General features: G+C 43.9%; 1 protein-coding gene across 1 annotated transcript in view; it reads left to right on the top strand.

Annotated features, from left to right (window-relative positions):
- The window catches only part of TESMIN (testis expressed metallothionein like protein), a 47,880-nt gene that overhangs the window by 22,555 nt on the left and 1,523 nt on the right, over window positions 1-23,802 (top strand). Inside the window, exons 7-9 of the mRNA XM_030918212.1 lie at window positions 17,676-17,778; window positions 20,223-20,360; window positions 22,500-22,675. Coding sequence (XP_030774072.1) covers window positions 17,676-17,778; window positions 20,223-20,360; window positions 22,500-22,675 — 417 coding nt within the window. The remainder of the gene's footprint in view (window positions 1-17,675; window positions 17,779-20,222; window positions 20,361-22,499; window positions 22,676-23,802) is intronic.

The following is a 23,802-nucleotide window of genomic DNA, read 5'->3' on the forward strand; positions in this document are numbered from 1 at the left end:
CGCTTTCTGCTCTTATGTCTGCCTAGCCTTAAGTTACATGTTGAAAAGGGAGAACATTTCCTAGTCCCAATGTCTGACGACCCTAACCACAGTCTCCACGTGATTTTTCCATTGCAGAGCTCCTGCTGAAGTCACTGACAGCCCCGGTGATGGGACAGTGATGTGGGGGTGCACCCGTGGGTAGAAATCCAAAAGTCCATGAAACTTAGTTCACACAACCAAAGTGGAAAAACAAATTGATTTTTAAAAAGTAATTGCAGACAGTATAGGGTTGACTGTCTGAAAATATTTGAGCTATCATTGGTTTAGTCTATGAGGCCATATACTTCTCTGAACGTTGGAAACGCCATGACACGACTGATGAGGAAACTAAAGATGCAGCTCTGGGTAAGGAGGAAGAAGGACAGAGGAAGAAAGCCTGGACCCTGTGACGCTGTCAAGCCAGAGCAGCCTGCCCAGATGGAGATGTCGGATGCGGAGGAGGACCAGGTGGTGGTGTCCAGAGGACAGAGCCGTGCAGGGTGGTGGGCTCCTGGGGGTGGGGGCTGCTCAGCTGCTGGCTGGGTGTGGGGGACCAGGCAGGTCAAATGACCATGAAGCCTAGAGCAGGGTGTAGACCGTAACTGAGGACAAAGTGAGGTAACTCCTAAGGACTTGGAAACCAGATGACTCTGAGAAAGGCTTAACTTGAATTACATCAGAATGGAAGGCCAAAGAAACAGCTTCTTGTCTAGAAGCAGCTTCCTAGCTTAATTGGCCACCGACGCACATAAGAAAGAATGGACCGTCACGAGGGCGGTCGGTCAGCACTGGAACAGAGGAAAGGAGGCCCAGAGTGTGTCCAGTGCTGGCAGGTGACAGAGGCACCGTGTGTGAGGGCACGGAGCTGCCTTCTCCAGGGAAGTGCTGTGTGCGGTGGGCAAGAGACTTAGAGCCCTCCCAATCTACTCGATGGCTACACACCTCGAATTCTGTGCTCAACATGCAACTGTCGGGCCATTGACTTAGCTTCCTAGTAGCTCCATACTGAGAAATGAGAGGTCTTGGAGAAAGAATGTGAATATTTTGGGCACTGGAAAAGGATGTTATTTCCATCATAAATCGATGCGTGACATTCTGATAATGCATTGTGATTTGGTTGGAATCAATCCATCACTGAGAAACCAGTCATCTCTGGAAATACTAATAAAGTTTGTGTTCTGCTTTTGGAAAAGCTAAGGAATAGGTAAATTCACCCAAGCAGTGAGGTCTTTTGGTGGCAGACCCCTGGCCTCGTGCTGGTGTCTCTCCATACATGCCACCTGTCCTCATGTGGAGACACTTGGCTCAGGTGAAGGAACAGAAGCAGGGGATCCTCCGTTGCTTGCTTCACTCGCACTTGTGGCATCATCGCCATCAATAACTTTCCATTTCCTTTACCTTTTTACTCCCCACAACTAAGTCATGAGCACGAGGCAATGGAATGTAATTTTCTTAGTGCGAGTTAGTCCTACTCTCATGGGAGTCTCTGCTGCATACAGGCTACGAGGGATTGTTATTATAATTGGCCATCAACAGAGAGAAAAACACATGACAGCATTTTTTATTTTATTTTATAACTCTTTTTTCAGACAGGGTCTCACTATGTCACCCAGGCTGGTGTGCAGAGGTGCAATCGTGGCTTACTGCAGCCTCAACCCCCTGGGCTCAGGTGATCCTCCCAGCTCAGCCTTCAAAGTAGCTGAAACTACAGGCATGTGCCCTTATGTCCAGCTAATTTTTTGTATTTGTTTTTAGTGATGGCATGGGTAAAAATTGATTACTACAGTCAAGGCTCCAGTGGAAAGTGATAATATCCTGTTCCACTTCTCCCCATAGTCTGTCTCCCTCCAAGAAGCTTCCACTGTTAGCAACTTCTGCTTTCAGGTTTCCTGGGGGAACCTCCACACCTGTAAAGATTGTCTCCTGCCCTCTTGCTGTGGTAGACAAGGGTTTTACTCGTCATCTTCCTCCTCCAAATAGAGCTGGAACTTTTTAATTCCTCTCTTAGTGCTTACCCCTGAAACTTGAAACAATGAATCCCAACTTTTTGTTGTTTCATTAGCCATAAAAAATTGGGAATTATTTTTAAACGATAAATTAATCTGCATGATTAAAATGGTACTGATGTAAACTGAAGAGGTAGTTAAATGTTTTCTGATTATTTTATTGAAAACTTATTGATGGATTTTAAATTTTTTTTTTTTTTTCTTGAGATGAAGTCTTGCTGTTGTTGGCCCAGGCTGGAGTGCAATGGCACAATCTTGGCTCACTACAACCTCCGCCTCCCGGGTTCCAGCAGTTCTACTGCCTCAGCCTCCTGAGTAGCTGAGATTACAGACAACTGCCACCACACCCAGCTAAGTTTTGTATTTTTAGTAGAGGCGAGGTTTCACCATGTTGGCCCGGCTGGTCTCGAACTCCTGGCTTCAGGTGATCCACCCGCCATGGCATCCCAAAGTGCTGGGATTACAGTCATGAGCCACCATGCCTGGCCAGATTTTTAAAGTAATTAACATCTACCTTTCCAGTACTGTTACAAATGTGTTTCTTAACCATTTTTGTATATGTTAAACATTGATTTGCTATGTAGTTTTTTAAAGCAACTGTAAAATATAAAACTTAATAATTTAACGTAAAATATAAAATATAAAAACGTTTATAACAGGCCTTTTTTGGTGTAGGCAGCAACATACAGGCATGCGTTGGAGGTACTGCAGCTTCAGCTCCACAACCACAACAGAGCAAATCACAATAAAGCAAGTCACACAAGGTTTTTGGTTCCCTAATGCATGTAGAAATTATGTTTATATAACTATAAACATGCTGTAGTCGAATCAGTGTGCAATAGCATTCTATCTAAACAGTACATACCTTAATTTAAAAACACTATTTCTAGAAAATGCTAACAATCATCTGAGTCTTCAGCGAGTTGTCAGCTTCTAGCTGATGGAGGGTCTTGCCTTAATGTCATGGCTATTGACTGATGTGGGTGGTGGGGGGCTGAAGGCTGGGGTTGCAGTGGCAGTTCCTGAAAATAAGACAATGCGGTTTGGCACATCAACTGACTCTTCCTTTCAGGAAAGATTTCTCTGTAGTATGTGATGCTGTTTGGTAGCATTTTACCCACAGTAGAACTTTCAAAACTGGAGTTAATCCTCTCAAGCCCTGCACTGCTTTATCTACTCAGTTTATGGACTATTCTAGATACTGTATTGTCATTTCAGCAGTGTTCACAGCATCTTCACCAGGAGCAGATTCCATCTCAAGAAACCACTTTCTTTGCTCATCTGTAAGAGGCAATTCCTCATTCATTAAAGTTTATCATGGTAATGAAACAATTCATTCACATCTTCAGGTTCCATTTCTAATTCTAATTCTCTTGCTATTTCTACATCTGCAGTGACTTCCTCCACTGAAGTCTTGAACCCCACAAAGTCATCCACGAGGGTTGGAATCAACTTCTAACCTCCTTTCAATGTTGATATTTTTACTTCCTCCCATGAATCATGAATTTTTTTTTTTTTTTTTTTTTTTGAGACGGAGTCTCGCTCTGTCGCCCAGGCTGGGGTGCAGTGGCCGGATCTCAGCTCACTGCAAGCTCCGCCTCCCAGGTTCACGCCATTCTCCTGCCTCAGCCTCCCGAGTAGCTGGGACTACAGGCGCCCACCACCTCGCCCGGCTAGTTTTTTGTATTTTTTAGTAGAGACGGGATTTCACCGTGTTAGCCAGGGTGGTCTCGATCTCCTGACCTCGTGATCCGCCCGTCTCGGCCTCCCAAAGTGCTGGGATGACAGGCTTGAGCCACCGCACCTGGCCTGAATCATGAATATTTTTAATGGCACATAGAATGGAATAATTTCCAGAAGGTTTTCAATTGACTTTGCCCAGATCCATCAGAGGAATCCCTATCAATAGCAGCTATAGATTTATGAAATGTATTTCTTAAATAATGAGACTTGAAAGTCAAAATGACGCCTTGATCCATGGGCTACAGGATGGATATTGTGTTTGAAGGCATGAGAACAAAATTAATCTCCTTGCACAGCTCCATCGGAGTTCTTGGGGGGCCAGGTACCCAGTCAATGAACAGTAATATTTTGAAAGGAATCTTTTTCTGAGTAGTAGTCTCCACGGTGGGCTGAAAATATTCAGTAAATCATGCTGTAAACAGATGTGCTGTCATTCAGGCTTTGTTGTTCCATCTGTAAAGCACAAGGCAGAGTAGTTTTAGCAACATTCTTAAGAGCCTTAGGATTTTCAGAATGGGAAATGAGCATTAGCTTCAACTTAAGGTCACCAACTGCATCATATCCCAATAAGAGGGCCAGCCTGTCCTTTGAAGCATTGAAGCCAGGCATTGACTTCTCTTCTCTAGCTGCAAAAGTTCTAGGTGGCATCTTCTTCTAATAGAAGGCTGCTTCATCTACACTGAAAACCTGTTGTGCAGTGTAGCCACCTTTATCAATGATCTCAGCTGGATCTTCTGGAAAACTTGCTGCTTCTCCTCGTACTTTTCTGTTATGGAGGTGGTGTCTTTCCTTAAACCTCATGAACCAGCCTCTGCTAGCTTCCAACTTTTGATGTGCAGCTTCCTCACCTCTCTCAGCCTTAATAGAATTGACAAGCGTTAGTGCTTTGCTCTGGATTAGGCTTTGGCCGGTTTCATCTTCTCTCCAGACCTCTGATGCTTTCTTCATGTCAGCAATGTTTTGCTTTCTTATAATTTGTGTGTTCACTGGAGTAACACTTTTAATTTCCTCCAAAAGCTTTTCCTTTGATTCACAGCTCATCTTGGCTTTCAACATGCCTTCCTCACTAAGCTTCATCTTTTGATTTAAAGTGAGAGACATGGGACTCTTCTTTTCTCTTGAACATTAGAGGTCATTGTAGAGTTGTTAATTGGCCTAATTTCAATATTGTTGTGTCTCAGGGAATAGGGAGGCCTGAGAAGAGGGAGAGATACAGGGAACCGCCAGTTGGTGGAGCAGTCAGAACACACTCAGCATTCATCAGTTAAGTTCGTGCTCTTATATGGATGTGGCTCGTGGTACTCCAAAACAATTACACTAGTGACATCAAAGAACACGGATTGCAGGTCACTATAACAGGGATAACAATAATGAAAAGGTTTGAAACTTTGCAAGAATTACAGGAATGTGATAAAGAGACATGAAGTGAGCGCATGCTCTTGGAAAATGGCGCCAATAGACTTGTTTGATGCAGAGTTGACACAAACCTTCAATTTGTTTTATAAAAAAAAAAAGCATTACCTATGAAGCCCAATAGAACAAAGTACAGTAAAATGAGGTTTGCCTATAAGTGTTAGATTATACATTTTTGGACAATTATTTCATAGAGTGAGAAGGAACACTGTCCACTAGAATGGAGAGAGTTCTCTTCCTCTCAGAAAAGCAAGGATTGGTTTTATACCATGAGTGTAGATAATTTTTAGGACTTTTTTTTGTTTTTTGTTTTGTTTTTGTTTTTGACACAAAGTCTGGCTCTGTTGCCCAGGCTGAACTGCAGTGGTGTGATCTTGGCTCACTGCAGCCTTCGCCTCCCAGATTCAAGCAATTCTCATGCCTCAGTCCCCCGAGTAGCTGGAATTACAGGCATGCACCATCATGCCCAGCTAATTTTTGTATTTTTAGTAGAGATGGGTTTTCACCATGTTGGCCAGGCTGATCTTGAACCCCTGGCCTCAAGTGATCCACCCACCTTCCCAAAGTGCTGGAATTACAGACGTGAGCCACTGCACTCAGCCTTTTAGGACAGCTTTAATTAGCCCTTCATATATTGATTGACTTTAAGAAAATCCAGACTCAGTTTCATTATTTTTGAGACAGGACTCCCACAATCCTCCTGCCTCAATCTCCTGAGATCACAAGCCAGCTTTTAAAAATTTTTTTATTTTAGAAATAGGGTCTCATTATGTTGCCCAGGCTGGTCTCAAATTCCTGAGCTCAAGGAATCCTCCCACCTCGGCATCCCAAAGTGCTGGGATTACAGGTGTGAGCCACTGCGCCCGGCCCCAACCCTAAGGTTTCAGGCATAGATTGTACGGTCTGTAATGCTGTTTCTTCACGTGGCCTTTAGTCTCTGATTAACTAGATTAATTATTGCCATCAGAATTCTGATGGAGCAGGAGGTCAAATCTGGATGGTCATGTTTTTGGTAGTCTCTTGTTGCTTACTCACACTTTTGATTTATTTTATATTTAAAAATATTAAATATCTTCTCTGTAGCTCCTAACTAAAGTCAAGTCTCTGTCTCATTCTGTGTTTGTTTCATCTCTTGAATTTTTCTCCTTATGGTTGGGACCTCACGTATTTTGTGATTTTTTTAACTGTGAATTATAATCACTGGGCCTTTCCCTGTGGGGGTTCTTCAAGGCTTGTTTGGAGAATGTGCTCTTCAGAGAAGGTTTGTTTGCTTCCACTTGGAGCTTGGTGGCACTTCCAACTTCGAGGACTTATAATTTTTGGCTAATTTATTTTTATTAGGCTGCACAGTATGAATTCAGATTTCAACTTGAAGTGAGCCTCCTCCCCTCCCACCAGCCAGGATCACGCACACATTTCCTTGCTGTTTGTTTTCAGGGCATTTGTTCCCAGGGTAGAGCCCTCCGCAGTTCTGGTCCATGTGTAGATCCCACAGCAGACCTTCTACGCCAAGGGTGCCTTCGACTGGGGTTAATATATGTAAAGCACCTAGAGCATAGCCCAGCAGGTTGCACATGTCCTTGCAGGTGCTTGCCATTGCTAGGGCTGTCGTGGCTCCCCCTCTCCCCCGCGCAGCGGTTAGTGAGCACCTTTCCTCCGCCCAGCAGTTAGTGAGCGCCTTTGGTTGCTGGGATCAGCAGAGGTTTCAGAGGTTGCTTCGGGCTTCAGCTTTGGCCCCTCTGAATTTTACCCTCTCTTGGGTTTCCTTAATTTTTTACCAGTTCAAATAGCCATCTAAAAGGTTTTAACTATTTAATTCAATGTTATTAAGTGTGTTATAGCAAGCAGTATGTCAGGATGGCCAGTGAATTAAGAATGAGTTTAGAATATATGTCATTGAGCTGGGCATGGTAGCTCACACCTGCAGTCCCAGCACTTTGGGAAGCTGAAGCAGGAGGATTATTTGAACCGAGGAGTTCGAGACCAGCCCGGGCAACATAGTGAGAACCCATTTCAAAAAAAAAACAAAAACAAAAAGCAAAACTGTGTTTTAGGTCTTTTCAACCACAAAACTCTAAAATTTCAGGATTCAATATGCCTGTGGGAAGTGAATTTGACAGAGGGTATCATGAGTATTCCTTGAACATTATCGTTTTACCCTCTCAGCAAGCCACAGGGCAGGATGACCCAAAAAGTGTTGCAGTGTTGCCAGTGTGCCCGCACTGAGGCAATCTGCACCTCCAGGACAGCGCCTTTAATGGAATGATGCTCACTGCAATGTAGATCAAGGTGGGATAAATGTGATGTTAGAATTTCTACTAAAAGTTTTACATTTCTGCTTTTGTCATTGAGCTTTAAAACACCTGGAATTGATTTTCATGAATGGCATTAGGTAGGGATTCAATTTTATTTTTTTCCATGTGGACAATTGTCTAGCACCATATATGGCAAAACACAGACACAGTCCACAGTATCTGCAGTGCAGCCCCATCAGCTCTCAGGGTTTGATTGCATATGGGTCTGATCTGGGGTTCTCAATCCTGCTCCAGGCGTGAATCTTGCTGCTTGTTTGTAATGATTTGTCTGTGGATTTCCTTCAACTTTCTGTTTAAACAATGATCTTGTCACAGATATTGGACCGTGATACCTTCCCCATCTTTGTACTCTTTTCCTTTTTCCTTGCCTTATTATACTGTCTAGAACCTCATAGTGATGAATGGAAGTTCTGGTTTGGGGCACTGCTGAATTGCTCCTAAATTCTAAATACTTCTAAAATTCCCTTGCCTTGCCCTAAATAAGATAGTTGCCGTAGGTTTTTGAGAGATGCCGTTATTAGGTAGAATACGTACTCAGATGCTATAACCGAGACTCAAAACTCCAACCATTTCAGGACTAGTGTGGGGGCTAATCAATATTATCGTCTCAGATTTCTATCTTAGTTGCCCTGACATCTTCAATGGAGGGCTTGTATTTTGTGGTCTAAGAAGGCTGCACCAGTCCCTACCCTTACATTCATCTTCCAGACACTGGGGAAGAGAAAACAGGAGGGCGAGTGCACACTCCTTAACCTTTCATGGCAAGACCAGCAGTTGTCAAAATCACTTCCACTGATAGCCCTTTGGCCAGAGCCTAGTCATGTGGTCAGGCCAACTATATAGGAAGCTGGGAGATGCACTCTTGAGGTGAGCCAACCACATGCTCCACTACAGTTGCTGCCACTGTCGGATAAGGGGAAGTGGCTGTTGCAGGACTGACTGGCTTCTCTGTTACGTGCCCTTCTCAGGTTAAGGATGCTTCCTTCTATTCCTAGTTTCCTAAGGAATTTGCTATTATTTTAATTATCAGAATTATAATAAGGGACTGGTGAATTTTATTGAGTGCCTTTTTATGTATTTGTTGAAATGATCAGATTGTTTTCCTCTTTTAATCTCATATCTATGACAACAAACTTTCCAATGTTAATCTGCCTTTGCATTCCAGGGATTAAGCCCAATTTGATCATTATGTTATCTATATCAATAATATCAATATTAGTATCAAAAGATCTAATATTATCTTTTGTATGCACAGCAAGCTTTAGCTCTTTAGGATTTTTGAATCTTTGTTCATAAGTGAGATACACCTGTAATGTTTCTTTCTCATACATTCTTTCATTTTGGTATCAATATTGTATTGCCTAATAAAAGGCTTCCCCATCCCAATCCCACTGGCTTCTTTTTCTCTAGCCTCTAAAAAAGTTTGGGTAAGGTAGGATTTATTTATTCATTGAACGTTTGAAAAAACTTGTCTGAAAAACTTTCTGGGTTTGGTGTCTATCAGAGTTGGAGTGGTGAAGGTGATAGGTTACTCATTCACTTTCTTTTGTAGTTAATATTTTCTTTTTTGTTTCTTCTTGAGTCAATTTTGATATGTTTTTCTTAAAAAGTATTGAATTCTCAAAACTTTCAAATTTATTCATATATTCTATATTTAAAGATGAACTCTGTATCTATAATTATGGTCTTTGACCTGTTCTAGACTTTCTCGATCAGTTCCAGGAGAGGTTGTCTATTTTGTCAGCCTTCTCAGAGCACCACCTTTTGGTTTTATTGATTTTCTTGGTTGTGGTTCATGAAGTACATTAATTTCTGCTCTTTACTGCTGTCTTTATTATTTCCTTCTCTTGTTTTACTAGCTTTTTGTGTTAACTGCTTACCTTATTAATTTCAACCTTTAAAATCTTTTTTTTTTTTTTTCAGGAAATTCATTTAAAGCTATAAATTACCCCTATGGACTACTTTACTGCATCTTACAAGAGTTGATAGGCAGTACTTTCACTATCATCCATTTGAAATAGCTTGTCATTTTTATTGTAATGTTCTCTTTGCCTCATGAGTTATTTAGATATACATTTCATAGTGTCCACATTTGTATTGTATATACGTGTATGTATCTGTATGTATGTGTATATATTTTTAAATGATATTTTAATTGCTAATTTTTTCATTTAATTACTCTGTACACAATGTAGTCTGCATATCAATTCTTTGAAATTAATGAACACTTCCTTTATGACCTAATGCAATCAATTTTGAAAATATTCTATATTAATTTGAAAAACATGTATATTCTCTTTTTGTTGGGGGCAGTTATCTATCCATTCACTGGTTTATTTTGTTGTTTAAATCTGCTAATTGCTTATTCAATTTTGTGTGATTTTTATGTTTTTGATAAAGATGTGTTGAGATCCCTCACTTAAGATTATGAATTTGTCTCCTTTTTCCTTATAATTCTATTTTGGTTTATATATTTCAAATCTATAGCATGAAGGTCATACAAATTCAAGATTGTTACATGAATTATGTAACAATCTTGGTGAATTATCCCATCAGTTGTTAATGACTATGCCTCTGTATCTTGGCGCATTTTGCCTTCAGTTCTTTCCTGTCTGACGGTAATGTTGCTGCACCATGTTTTCTTTTCTAGTGCAGTACTAGTGAGTTAGGCTTTAGAATGTTCCTTTAGTTTTGCACTTTCTGTGTGGCAGTTTTGTTTTAGGTGTGTCTTCTGTAAGCTAAATATAGCTGAATTTTTTGAAAAGCAAATCTAATAACCCATGTTCAGTAGGTTTCTTTAATCTATTTGCATTCTTTGTCTGATTATTGACACATAGGGACTTATTTGTAGCAACTTAATTGTTTTTTGAAGTTTTAACTTTTATTTAGGTTCCTTTTTCCCATTCAGATGGCAGCATTCCATACATTCTGCTCTGTGCCTTGTCTTTTAAGATTGTGGCAAAATATGCATAACATAAAATTTACTGTTTTAAACCTTTAAGGTATACAATTCAGTGGCATGAAATATATTCACAGTGTCACGCAACCACCATCACTGAATTTTTCCAGAACTTTTTCATCATCCCAATCAGAGATTCTGTACCCATCAGATTCTCCATCATCCCCTTTCCCCAGTCTCTGGTAACCCTTATTTTACTTTCTTTCTTTTGACTCTTCTAAGTCCTTCACATAAATGGGCTCATACAATTTCTGTCCCTTTGTATCTGGCTTAGTTCACTTAGCACAGTGTTTCTAAAGTGCTGTCCATATTGTAGCATGTGTCACAGTGTCCTCTCTTCTTGCGACTGCATAATATTCCATTGTACGGATGAACCACGTTTTGTTTACCCTAATGCTGCAATGGACATTGATGTAGCAAGTATCTGGTTGAGTCCCTGCTTTCACTTCTTCTGCGTACATACCCAGAAGTGGAATTGCTGGATCGTATAGTAACTTTCTGAGGAACCACGATATCTTTCCACAGTGGCCATACCATTTTACACCCCTACTAGGAATGTACAATACCATCTTATTTTGCGTTTTCTGATTACTGCTTTTTCTCTGCTTACTTTTGTCTGATTTATGTTTTGGAAAATTAGTGCTAATGGCAAAGTGGAAGAAGTTGAAAGCGAGGTTAATTAGGAGGCTGTTGCAGGAGCACAGACCTGAACCCAGGCAGGGGTGGTAACAATGAAGGAAAAAAACACAGATTTGAGACATTTTCAACAGATGCATTGTATCATTTTTTTCACTCATTTATTCATTCATTCCATAAATATTTTTGAATGCCCATGATCTCAGGAACAGGAAAGACAGCAGTGAGCAAGAGAGTTATGGTCCCTTCCCTCCCAGCACTCACAGTCTAAAGTGATTATTCTCGTATGAATCATCACATAATTAAAGGTCAGAGTGGAACCGTGGAATATGTGGCAAAGGAGCAGTAATGGGCTGAGGGGGTGGGATGTGTTGAGCAAGCATGGCAGTCAGGGAAGGCTTCCCTGAGGAGGTGTGTTTGGATTAGGGGGAGTTCACTGGGTGGAGGTGGATTGAAAGTGGATGCTAAGAGTGTTGTAGGCAGAGGAAACCACAGGTGCAAAGGCCCTGTGGCAATTTTAATTAGCTAATTTTAATTGCTAATTTTTTCATTTAATTACTCTGTACACAATGTAGTCTGCATATCAATTCTTTGAAATTAATGAACACTTCCTTTATGACCTAATGCAATCAATTTTGAAAATATTCTATATTAATTTGAAAAACATGTATATTCTCTTTTTGTTGGGGGCAGTTATCTATCCATTCACTGGTTTATTTTGTTGTTTAAATCTGCTATTTAACAGATTAAATAGCAGGGTGGATGGTTCTAGGAACAGAAAGAAGACCAACACCACTACTACAGTATTGTTTATATTTCCACAATATATAAAACATCTACATGTTCAGTGTAAAGTGAATTTTTGTATAAATCAAGGTGCTGCTATAGTGTGGGGTATGTACAGCAATTAAAATGGTATATAAATCTATTTACACGGGAAACATTCATAACATACTGATGAGTAATAAAAGCAAGGTGTTATCTATATTACTTATATTGATAAGTAATAAAAGCACACTGAAACAGTTTGTATAATATCTTATTTTTGTTTACATGTAATCTGTAACCAAACAACATATACTTGTTTCAGTATGTATAGTTTTACAGAAAAAGTCTGAAATATATTCACCAAATGATCATCTCTAGGGAATGAGATTCAGATTGGATGTAATTTGTTTCTTTTTACTTATTTGTATTTTTTAAAATTCCACAATAAATATGATTAACATTTATCAAAAATAAAATTAATAAAAGACATTTCTGAGCCAGAATCAGTAGATTTGGCAACCCTTGGATATGGGGAAAGAGAGCAAGGTAATTGTCAGAACTGACAAAGGGGCTGTGTTACTGGGCAGACGGTAACACCATGGATGGAGAGCAGGCACAGGAGGAGAGAGCGGCTGGAACAGTACAAGGGGTCCAGGTGAAGACCGTGGGTGGAGGCCTGGACATGCTGAATCGAAGGTAGAGATTTCTGACTGGAAGCTGGGATGTGGTTCTGGAACACAGTAGGGTCCAAAGCTCTCAAGAAGAGTGAAGAGAGCCCTGGGTTTTCCAATAAGGAGCTGGTTGATTGCCTTTGAGAGTCTGTGGGCAGGAGGAGGAAATCTGAATGCAATAGGTTAAAGGATGAATGGGAGATGAGGAATGATAAGAGCACATGTGGACAGCCCACCCTTTCATTTGGGAAAGGAGACAGTAAGGATTTTAGAGTCTGGAGTGTGAGACAGAGAGCAGGTTTGATGAAAACAGATTTTAAAATCTTCAAAAGATTAAAATCTTCAAAAGCAAGAGTTGATAAAATCACTCAGCACAAGAGTATACAGTGAAAAAAAGAAATGTGCCTAGCCTGGACCTTGGTGAGTAAACACACTTTTACTGGGTATACAGTTCTAGGTTGTCAGGTTTTTTCTGCCAATGCTTTGAAAATAGTCTGCAGTTTCCCATTACAACAAGAAGTCAGCTGTGAGTCTAGGTAATGTATCTTTGTTCTCTGGTGCATTTGAGATTTTCTTTTTGCCTTTGGTTTTTCTTTTTGTTTGTCTTTCTTAGAGTTCATTAGGTTTCCTAAATCTGAGCATCCACAGCTATCGTCAGTTCTGGAAAACTCATGGATATCCTCACTCCAAAGATGCCTCGCCCCCATTTTCTCTCCTCTCTCCTTCCGTAATGCTCACCAGACAGACACATTAGCCCCTCTAACTCTTGACTGTTTCTCTTAACTTCTCTTCTATATTTGCAGTCTGTCTTTCTGTGCTGCATCTAGACTGATCTCTTTATCTTTTATTCTTTCTTAATCTCAGTTTATTATTTTTATCCAAATCACACACACATATAGTTTAGAGAGCCAGATAATTGTACCAGGCTTGTGACAAAAAATAGTAGTACCCTGACTATTGTTCCTTATCCTCTGCCCTCCAGGAACTTTCAACTCTTTTAACAGAATCTTTTCATATTTGCTTCCATAAGTATAAATAACAGGTCTGAATTACTCCTCGGCTTTTCAGTTTGGTGTGAGCTATTGTTTTTGTACCATGGGAAATGTGGATTTAGCTTTATTTCCTCTCCCACTCACATACCAACCCCTCCCAACACACACATTTCCCACACCCAGACATGAGATAGACTTTGTTAGATTAGCATTGAGTCTTTACATTTTATGACGATGAAAACTCTGGTCCCTGCTGAGCCTTTATGAATTATAATTTCCTGAACTTCTTGACCTTTCCCTTCCCGTTCATACCCAGTACTTAGTCTTCTATGCACACAACACTAACGTAACCCTAACCTCTCCTCTGGTTGTGTAACGGTCTTCTCAACATGCCCAGACATGGGGGCACTGTCAGTCCTGTCGTGAAGGCTTTTCCCGAGCTGCCTGGCTGGGGCTCGTTTCCAGGCGGGCGTGCAGCTCCTATCTTGGACTCCACTCTACCATCATGCTAAGGGGTTCACTGGCTTCTTTCTCATGTTTCGGTTCCTGACTCCTGGAGCCCGCATCTTCCTCGTGGGATTCACAGCCTCATTTTGGCACAGTGCCTTCTCCAGTAGCTTCCATGAGGAAGAGTATATGGGATGTAATTTTTTCAGACCTTACGTGTCAAAAAATACCTTAGTCTATCCTCATGGTTAGATGATAATTCAGATTGGGAGTAAAACTTGAGGTTGGAAATAGTTTTTCTTCGGACGTTTGAAGGCCTTGCTGCATTTCTTCTAGCTTCCAATGTTGCTGGTGGAATTTTGACATCATGTTTTTCTTGATCCTCTGTATGAAAACTGTTTTATTCTTTCTAGAACCATAGAGGATCATATCTTATTCCCGGTGCTACAGAATGTGCTCATGCTGTCTTGGTTCCAGTCTCTTTTCTAGCTACTGTGCGGAGCCCAAGGTGGGTCCTTTCCCTTCAGAAACTCATGGCCTTGAGTTCTGGGAAATGTTCTGGAATTATTGTATCCCCTTCATTCTTAATATTCAGTATTTCTGGAACTCTTACTGCATAAATGTTGGATTTTCTAGTCTGGCCCACTGTTGCTTTCTCCTCTGATTAGTTCTAGTTTTTGTACTTTCTAGGTCTTTCATCACCGTGATTACTTTTTTGCTTCCCAAAACATCTTTTTGAAAAAAGATGTTTTTTATAAGGTTTTTTATAAGAATCATTTTCCTGTTTCACAGATCAATAATTTTTCTTAGTCTCTCTAAGGCCGTTGATACCACCTTTCTCCTAGTTTTCTTTTCCATGCACGGTCCGTTTCTCTGGGCCTCTGTCTTTCATACCCTGGAAGATTTCCTAATGTGTCTGCAGATCCCTGGGCATCACTTGGCTCACTTAAGAATGAGGGGTGGGCTCCCTGGGGGCTGTAGGTGAGGGGTGGGCTCCCTGGGGGCTGTAGGTGAGGGGTGGGCTCCCTGGGGGCTGTAGGTGAGGGGTGGGCTCCCTGGGGGCTGTAGGTGAGGGGTGGGCTGACTGGGGGCTGTAGGTGAGGGGTGGGCTCCCTGGGGGCTATAGGTGAGGGGTGGGCTCCCTGGGGGCTGTAGGTGAGGGGTGGGCTCCCTGGGGGCTGTAGGTGAGGAGTGGGCTGACTGGGGGCTGTAGGTGAGGGGTGGGCTGACTGGGGGCTGTAGGTGAGGGATGGGCTGCCTGGGGGCTGTAGGTGAGGGGTGGGCTCCCTGGGGGCTGTAGGTGAGGGGTGGGCTGACTGGGGGCTGTAGGTGGGGGTGGGCTGCCTGGGGGCTGTGCTGAGGGGTGGGCTGACTGGGAGCTGTAGGTGAGGGGTGGGCTGCCTGGGGGCTGTAGGTGAGGGGTGGGCTGCCTGGGGGCTGTAGGTGAGAGGTGGGCTGCCTGGGGGCTGTAGCTGAGGGGTGGGCTGACTGGGGCTGTAGGTGAGGGGTGGGCTGACTGGGAGTGCAGGTGCACTGCTGAGTGCTTGCTCACTGTAGCTCCCCCACAGGGTGGTCACTCAGCTATTTTATTGGGAAAACTCAATGTCAGATTCTAGATATTTTCTCCTGGGTTTGTCAGGGTCCTCAGAAGAGGCTTTTCTAGTCTCCTGCTAGAATGCTAGAAGCTGAGAAGAAACCTAGGGGTCCCAACATTCACTTTTCTTGGATTTGTTCATTATCATATCCCACACCCCGTGGTTTTGCTCCAAGAGAGTCACTTGTAGTCTCTGCCACTGTGGCAGGGGGTCCCACCTGCTTAGGAAGGAGGAGGAGTCTGGGGACTCGTGCCTTCCTGCAGAGAATCCCCCTGGTTCTCTTCTTATGTCACCTGGCTTTTCTCTCCCATGGAGGAACCTGGTGCTGCCCATTCCAGAGCCTTCCACAGCTCCTTCCCAGCTCTTTCCTGCTAACTTCGGGTTCAGCATTCTTGAGTCCGCCACACCAGTTCTCTTGCCCCTCTGCTGTCTGGCATCCAAACCTTCTGTCACTGTCCCCTTTCCCTTCTCTCCATCTGCATGGCTTGCAGGCTCGGGAGAGACCTTTATAGTTCCCCTTTCTCCCCGTGGGGGATGCGTCTCTCCTCTCCCCTGTTGTGGAGTGGAGTTGTCTCTAATGACTCACTCCTTGGGGAGCTCGCCTTTCAGGGATCCACACTTTATGAGGGGTCTCTGGTCTCATGCTCACCTTTTACAGCCAGACTTTGTCTCCTGTCTCCTGCATGAGCAGCACATTGGAACCCAAGCTCCGGGTCCTTAGGGACTGGCAGATGCCCCAGGGCAGCACTTAGCTGCTGCAGAACTCACCTCTCTGGGTTCACAATTTATTGTCTTTTTGGCCTCTGATGATCCTCTTTACTCTTCTGTTGACTTGACATTAAAATATTATTTTGAAATATGAAAATCATAATTATGAAAAGAATTGTGTTTGGGAATTCTGCCCCAGAGAGGTTTATACAGACATCTGGTCCCCCGCACAGCCCTCACCATGTTCCTGCAGCACTATGGGAAGCTTGACACGCCCAGGGTTTCCCTCAGCAGTGCTTTGGGACTGGGAGGCTGAGCACCACGATTCCCACTCTACAGCTTGCAAAGCTGACTGGCGCATGGGGAGAAGGTGGCAGAGCCTGTGTGGAAAACGAGTTGGAAGCTCTTTTCGATGAACCATGCTCACAGAGACAGCGACAGGGGTCTTCTCTGGTCAGAGGGGGAAGCCATGGGGTGGCTGACGAACGCCCCACAGGCTCTCTGGAGCACAGGTCATAGGCAGCACAGTAGGAGTCCTTGCTTTGATGCTACATTTTCACATGAATTAAGGAAAGCATTGTCTCTGCCCAACCCAGGAAGGGTAAAGCGCATGCCTGTGAACACCTCTGCCTTACAGCGCAGGAGCAGGCATCTTAGAAGACTGTGGGAGGGGAGTGGGCTGCCAGCACCACCGGCTCTCCCAGGAAGCCCTCAGAGCCAGTCCACAGCACTGCCACCCACCTGTGTGGCCCCAGGAGTCACAGGGCACGGTGGTGTGCGCTCCAAGGGCTTCACTAGACTCAGGATTCCCGAACAACCCTCACATTACAACCAAGAGGTGTGACTGCAGCCGCCTCATCCGTTCATTTCCTCTGCCATTCACTTCCCCCTCACAGAATGAAAGTGAGATAAGGCCTAGGCCAGGTTCCACCTCTGGGTCCAATTAGTTTTCACTCAAAGTCAAGGTCTCGTGAAGAAGTGAACACACCTTCAGTCATGTTGGATGGATTGGGGTGGTTGATGGGAGGACAGCTCTTTGTTACTTGATGTTTCTGCCCACCAAACTTACCGTGCTCCTGGGAAAATGGCAGAGGACAATTAGGGGCCAGGGAGGATTGATTGATGGCAATGGATTTGCCAGGAAATTGTTTTGCTTTGCAAAATCCTCTGTTATGAAACGAATGGTTTTAACTAGTTTTGCGCCCTTCTGTGTTAGTCACTGGTGAACATCATCCTGGTTGATCTAGTTCTCATATAAAAAGGAGTCTGAGCCATCTATAAAAGCGTTCAGTGTTCTGACTGCAGCACATTGCCTGCTCTTTCCTTATACGTGTGTGCTCTTCTTTTCACTACTGACTGTGCTGTCTGTGCCTGCCACTCACTCTGTCCTTTCCTTCACAGGTACTGTGACTGCTTCGCCAGTGGGGACTTTTGCAACAACTGCAATTGTAATAATTGTTGCAATAACTTGCATCATGAAATTGAACGGTTTAAAGCCATTAAGGTAATAAATGTCCATTAAATGCATGCATTTTAAAAGCATTTCAAACTGAGATGTTCATAAAATGATCTCCAGAGATTCCTCATTGGAAAAAACCTACAGTTTTGAAGAATTTACATTGAACACGACTTGATTCCTGCTGGTGGGAGTATTGAACCATGACAAGCGGCTGTTATAAAAGTGGTAGGCAGAGAAAGGCCTTTTGCCCTTTATTACGTGGGAAATCTTTGGAGATGCAGCAGCCTAGGAAGGTTCTGATTCAAGAACATGCGAATGTCCACTTTGTCTTGGAGTTTAGACATTTGGGGTCATCTCACATAGCAGATAAGCATGAGCTGGAGCGGTGTAGTCACAAACGTGTAGACAGTCCACTGCGTGAGAAGGCTGGGTGAAAGTGCTCAGGCAGCCTACATTTTCAATTGTAAAAGTTAACAATTTAAATTTCACCCCTCAGCTTCCAGAAGAAAAGAATCTAGGTTTTCCCAGGGATGCAAAAGGTTACTTCGATGGCCCCGATGACCACTCTGCTGAAGGCTAAACACAGGAGCTTGCAGCTTTTATCCCTTTCTGTAGGCACAAAAGATAATCAGGGAGAAGGGAGGGACAGTTAGGCTCAGGGTTGTCAACCCACTCCAGGGAGACACTTCCAGTGCCCACTCATTCACGATGGGAAATTGAGGGCCATCGACTGTAGACCTGAGACTGTTCTGTGCAAATAGGACACAATTATAAGGGTGTGGCTGCTCTCTGCATTGTTTTCTAAAATAATTTAATTCTCCTCTTGAATTATGGATAAAGGACTTGAAATATCTTACCAATTTTGATATAGCCAGATCCATAGGACAGAAGAAAATTGTCATGCATGTAAACTTGAGTACATTTTATTTAGGGATAAAGAGTACTATCTGCAATTAAAACTATAAAACCAAAAAGGGTTGGAATTCTCATACATTGCTGATAGGAATATAAAGGGGTACAACCACTTCGGGAAATTGTTTGACAATAGCTACAAAAACTAAACCTGTGTGTAGGCTATGATCCAGCCATTTCCTTCCTAAAAATATAGCCAATAGAAACGAGCACCAGTGTCCACCAGGAGACTTGTACAGGAATGTTCATAGCAGCTTCATTCAGAGTAACCAGACACTGGAAACAGCCCAAACATCCATCCGTGGTAGAATGGATGAATCCACACATTGATGAAAAGCAGGAGCTACAGCTAAGCGCAGCAGTGCGGACGGACCTCCCAGCTGTTATCTGAGGGAGGCAGCCGACGCAGGAGTACAAGCTGTGGGATTCCTGTGGCACCAGCATAGGCAAACCTAAAGCCCTCTACGTCTGAATAGCGTTCCCCGCGGGGGTGCACCACTGGGGAGGAGTCACAAGGCAGCCTGTGGGGCCGCCTGTCCTCTAACTTGACCTTGGTAGCAGGTACACAGGTGTGCGCAGGTACATAGGTATGCGCACGTGCACAAGATCATCACGCCACAGCTGCAGATATGTGCCTCCGCTGCCTGTCACACTTCAGTGATCCGTGAAAATGTCTAAAGCGCGCACCGCAGGCTGGGGCTGTCCAGCAGCACATTGTGCAGCGATGGCCTTGTGCTGGGGGCTGTGCTGCTCGATAGCACCGATTCCAAATGTCAACCCCAGGAGGGGGAAGGGAGGCCACGGACTTCCACTGTGACCTCTCTATTGTTTGAATTTTTACAAAGAGCATTGAATCATTTTGTATGTAAAGATATGTATGTATTTGTGTGTATAGATCGATTAAAAAGGGACAACAAATAGACCTGGATAACAAATTGTGTGTATTGCTTGAGAAAGGCGTGGCCCAACGGTTGAGACCTGCTCTGAAGTCAGCACGGGGACTTTGAATCGGGATCTTGCCACTTACCTGCAGTTTTTTAACCTCTCGGTGCCTGGATTTCTCCATGTATAGAACAATCACCATACAGTAATAGATTTTACTTCCCGAGGTTTCTGAGGATTACATGAGAAGGCATGTATATATAAATCCCATGGAAAGACGCCCGGCACACGGTGTGTTGAGGCAGTGTGAGCTGCTAGTATGGTCCACGGTCTCAACCATTTTAGGAAAGAGGGCTCCAGAAATGCTGGATGGAAACGTGTCCACACGGGAATAATGATTTTCTTTGCATCTTTACCATCTATTTTTTTTTTTTTTTTTTTTACAGTAAATGTGTAAGACTTGGAAACTCAGGAAACAAAATATGAAGAAACCTTAGCTACAATATACCTTTTTGTGTATGGAAACATATTGAAATCAAACAAGAAGGGGCTGCACCTTCTGAACCGTGTAAAGAGAGTCACTGCTTACTGTGGCAGCTTTTACAACAACAACCAGATTCAAATGAGATGCCCTTCATTGAGCTGAGTTTTGAATGATAATGTCCATCCTGATGGAGCTTCCCATTCTACTCTAGGCATGTCTTGGTAGAAACCCAGAAGCTTTCCAGCCAAAAGTTGGGAAAGGCCAATTGAGCGATGTCAAGCCCCGGCACAGCAAAGGGTGCAACTGCAGGAGGTCGGGCTGCCTGAAGAACTACTGCGAGTGCTATGAGGTTAGTGCCCAGCTCCCTAACTCACTAACGAAAAACACAGGTAAATATTTTGAGTAACTTTTGTGGTTAAAAAACTTCGCTGTAATTTAAAAAGATAAATATAATTATTTTTTTCTTCCAGGGTTTCTAGAAGGGCACTTATATTAATCTGAATTAATTTCCCAAATACCAGCTGAGCTTTGTGAACCAGGCCAATTCACCGAGGGCTCCTTTTGGAGCATGTTGCTTCCCCCGAGCCCAGCCCTGAGTACCCAAGGAGGGTGCCCTCTGCGTGGCTTTGTCCTTCTGTGGCCACTGATCCACGCTGGTCCTCCAGCAGGGTGGAGGCTCCCAGAGGGCAGCCGTGCCTCTTCCTCCCTGAGCAAAGCCCAAGTGCTCTAGGTGGGGCCGTGGGGGACAGTTTGGTCTCAAAGACTCAGTCTGTTCCAGGTCCCTGTGGCACTTGTCCCCAGACATCCATTCACCTGGTGCTTTGACCAAGGGTAGCTCCTCCCTGGCTCACAGGCCCATCAGAGACCAGAATGGACAGTCGGTCGAAGCCAGTGGAGGGAGGGTAACAAAGCAAGCTGCAGATCACAGCCTGGACAAAAGTTTTTTCTTTTCCCAAAGATGTAATGACAGCAGAGGGACCCACTTTCCCCTTCAGTGCTGTCGCTGTTTCACCTCTCTCTGCTCTTTCTCTTTTCCTTTTCCTTTGTGTTGAGGGGAAGGAAGAAAGAGAAAGTGAGGGAACCCTTAGGCCCTATCAGGGGAGCGGCTGAGCAAACCTTCCTTACAAACCTCTGTTTTGGTTTGCTTGAGGTCTTTTGGGGGTTCTTGTGAATTATACTTTTCAAAGGCTGTCTGTCACAGAGGGTCAGGCTTGAGAATAGTCCTCCTGATTCTGGAGACATGCACTGAAAGACCTGGGAAGGTGGACCCCACAGTGCCCAGCAAAGAGGTGGAAAACACAATCAAAACATGACAGAGATGCACAGTTGAAATGGAGTGACATCACCCCCGAGGAACCAATTCCAACCGCACTCACAGTAGCTCCTGTGTCCTGCAAAATGCCCTCACTGGCTGCCACGAAACTACGGCTCAGCCCACTTCCCCAAGGCCAAGCCTATGCTGGGCACAGCACACAGAATGTGCAGCCTCACAGGAAAGGGATAGCACTGTCCTTTAGTCTTTGGTGTTTGTGTAGACTAGAAACTCTGAAAAGCCTCCTGCTTCAAAACACCCAGAGGTGCAGATGAAACAGAACACATACCCCTGAAGATGCATCTCTCAGCTGGAAAGAACAGCGGGAAATCCCCAGGGGGCTGAAGGAAAGAGAAAGCCAAAAACCATAGTGATTGGCAGTGCCAGCTCTTGGTCAGCCCCTGGGACCCACATGAACAAGGATTTGGCATGAGGGGGCAAGACGGGGCTTGCTGGGTACAGATGGGACACACCGGCCCCCTGAGCATCACATTGCCAGGAAGAGCTTGAAACGAAATCCAACCGCAAGGCAGCAGGAGAGGTCTCCCCTGAGAGCTCCCAGCCACAGACCTGCTCTTGGGCAGATTTCGAATTCTACTCTCTTGTACATTCTCTGCACCCATAGAAATAGCAGAATAGCCTCCCATGCTGAAAGAGAACCATAAGCTAGAGTTTTATAATCAGCTAAGGCAGGCTTTCTTCAAAACAAGTCAAACGTAGCAGCCTATTGGCTCCCTGGTGGACAAGGGAGAGCAATGCCCTCTCTGTGCTTGGGACTCAAACCCACACACTCGGCCTCCGCTCCGTCAGCAGCAAGACTACTGCGTCTCCACAACAGCAGCATGTGATGAAAACTGCAGATCTCACACACACACACACATTCTCAGACGCACACACTCAGTCACACACATTCATATTCACTCACACATATACACATACACACCCAAACCCCACATACACCCACATGCACACACGCACACTCGACACACATCTCACACACACACTCATACACACTCCACACACCCACACATTCACACTCACACACACTCACTCTCTCTCTGTCTCTCTCTCATGGGCAAATATACACAAAGAACTATTTAAGGTCCAAATAGAATTCGTCAGTTTTTGATGACTTGTGGGACCACCTAATCTTATTGAAGCATTTTGTATTACCAGGCCAAAATTATGTGTTCTTCTATTTGCAAATGCATTGGTTGCAAAAATTATGAAGAAAGCCCAGAACGAAAGACACTAATGAGCACGCCAAACTACACGCAGGCTGGAGGTTTGGAAGGCAGCCGCCATCTGCCGCCAGCGAAATTTTCAGGACTTCCAAAATTCAGTCAGGATAGGTAGGTACTTTGAACTAACCTCTGCTAATAGAGGGAACAGAGGTTAATTTGAGAGGAGAATTAAGGACAGTTTATCCACTGGAAAGAATGTGTGAGCCTGCAGGGGCGGGCGTGTGTTCGGGAGGCAGAGGGAAGCCGTTCCTCCCTCCATGGGCTAATCCTGGGTGGCGACTGTGTTTCCTTAGAGGCCCTGCTGCGGAAACCTGTTTTGTCCTCTTTGTCTTCTTGGCTCGGCCTTTTCATCCTCACTGTCTGAGTTACTCCTGTTTTGTACCAGATGAAAGAGCCCTGCTGCCAGGATCACCAGCAGGGCCAGCAGAGTTCTGACACTGCCTTTGCGTTAATACAGAGCCACACCGACCCGGGGCAGCAAAGAGAGCACGTACCTCCCTGTCCTTTATCGTGGGAAGTGGCAGCAAAGAGCTGTGCTTGGTCCAAATTGTTTTCCTTACTAAGCGATTGTGGATCTGGATTAGTTGGATAATTTTGCATTTACAGTTTTAAAGCCGCATTGTAATCCTAGGAGTTCTCAAATGTTGAGTCATAATTTTACTATCTATTAGATTCCATTCATTTGTTTAAAAAAACTTCTTTGAGTTCAGTGTAATAGTCAATCAAGATAAAGTACCAGATGTCATTAATTAATATTTTGCGAAGCCAAATTCATGCTTATTTGGTTAGAGAGTATCAGAAATACTCATGACTGTGACCTACAGGGGTGTTTTGTTTAATTGTTTGTTTTTTGTTTTTTCTTTTTGAGACCAGGGTATTCACTCAGTTGCCCAGGCTGGAGTGCAGTGGTGCGATCACAGCTCACACAGCCTCAGACTCCCCAGATTCAGGTGATCCTCCCACCTCAGCCTCCTGAGTAGCTGGGACTACAGGCACATGCCACCACATCTGGCTGATTTTTCTATTTTTTGTAGAGATAGGATCTCACCATATTGGTCTCGAACTCCTGAATGGTGATTCACCCACCTCTGCCTCCCAAAGTTCTGAGATTACAGGCGTAAGCCGCTGCACCTGGCCGACCTGCAGAGGTCTTTATCAGTAAAAATCGACCAAAAGTTGGCTGCATTGTCTGTGAAGTGATGTGTCAAAATGTCATCGCCTGCAGCAGCATGTGT

The sequence above is a fragment of the Rhinopithecus roxellana genome, chromosome 15, assembly GCF_007565055.1.
Source record: "Rhinopithecus roxellana isolate Shanxi Qingling chromosome 15, ASM756505v1, whole genome shotgun sequence".
Lineage (NCBI taxonomy): Eukaryota > Metazoa > Chordata > Mammalia > Primates > Cercopithecidae > Rhinopithecus > Rhinopithecus roxellana.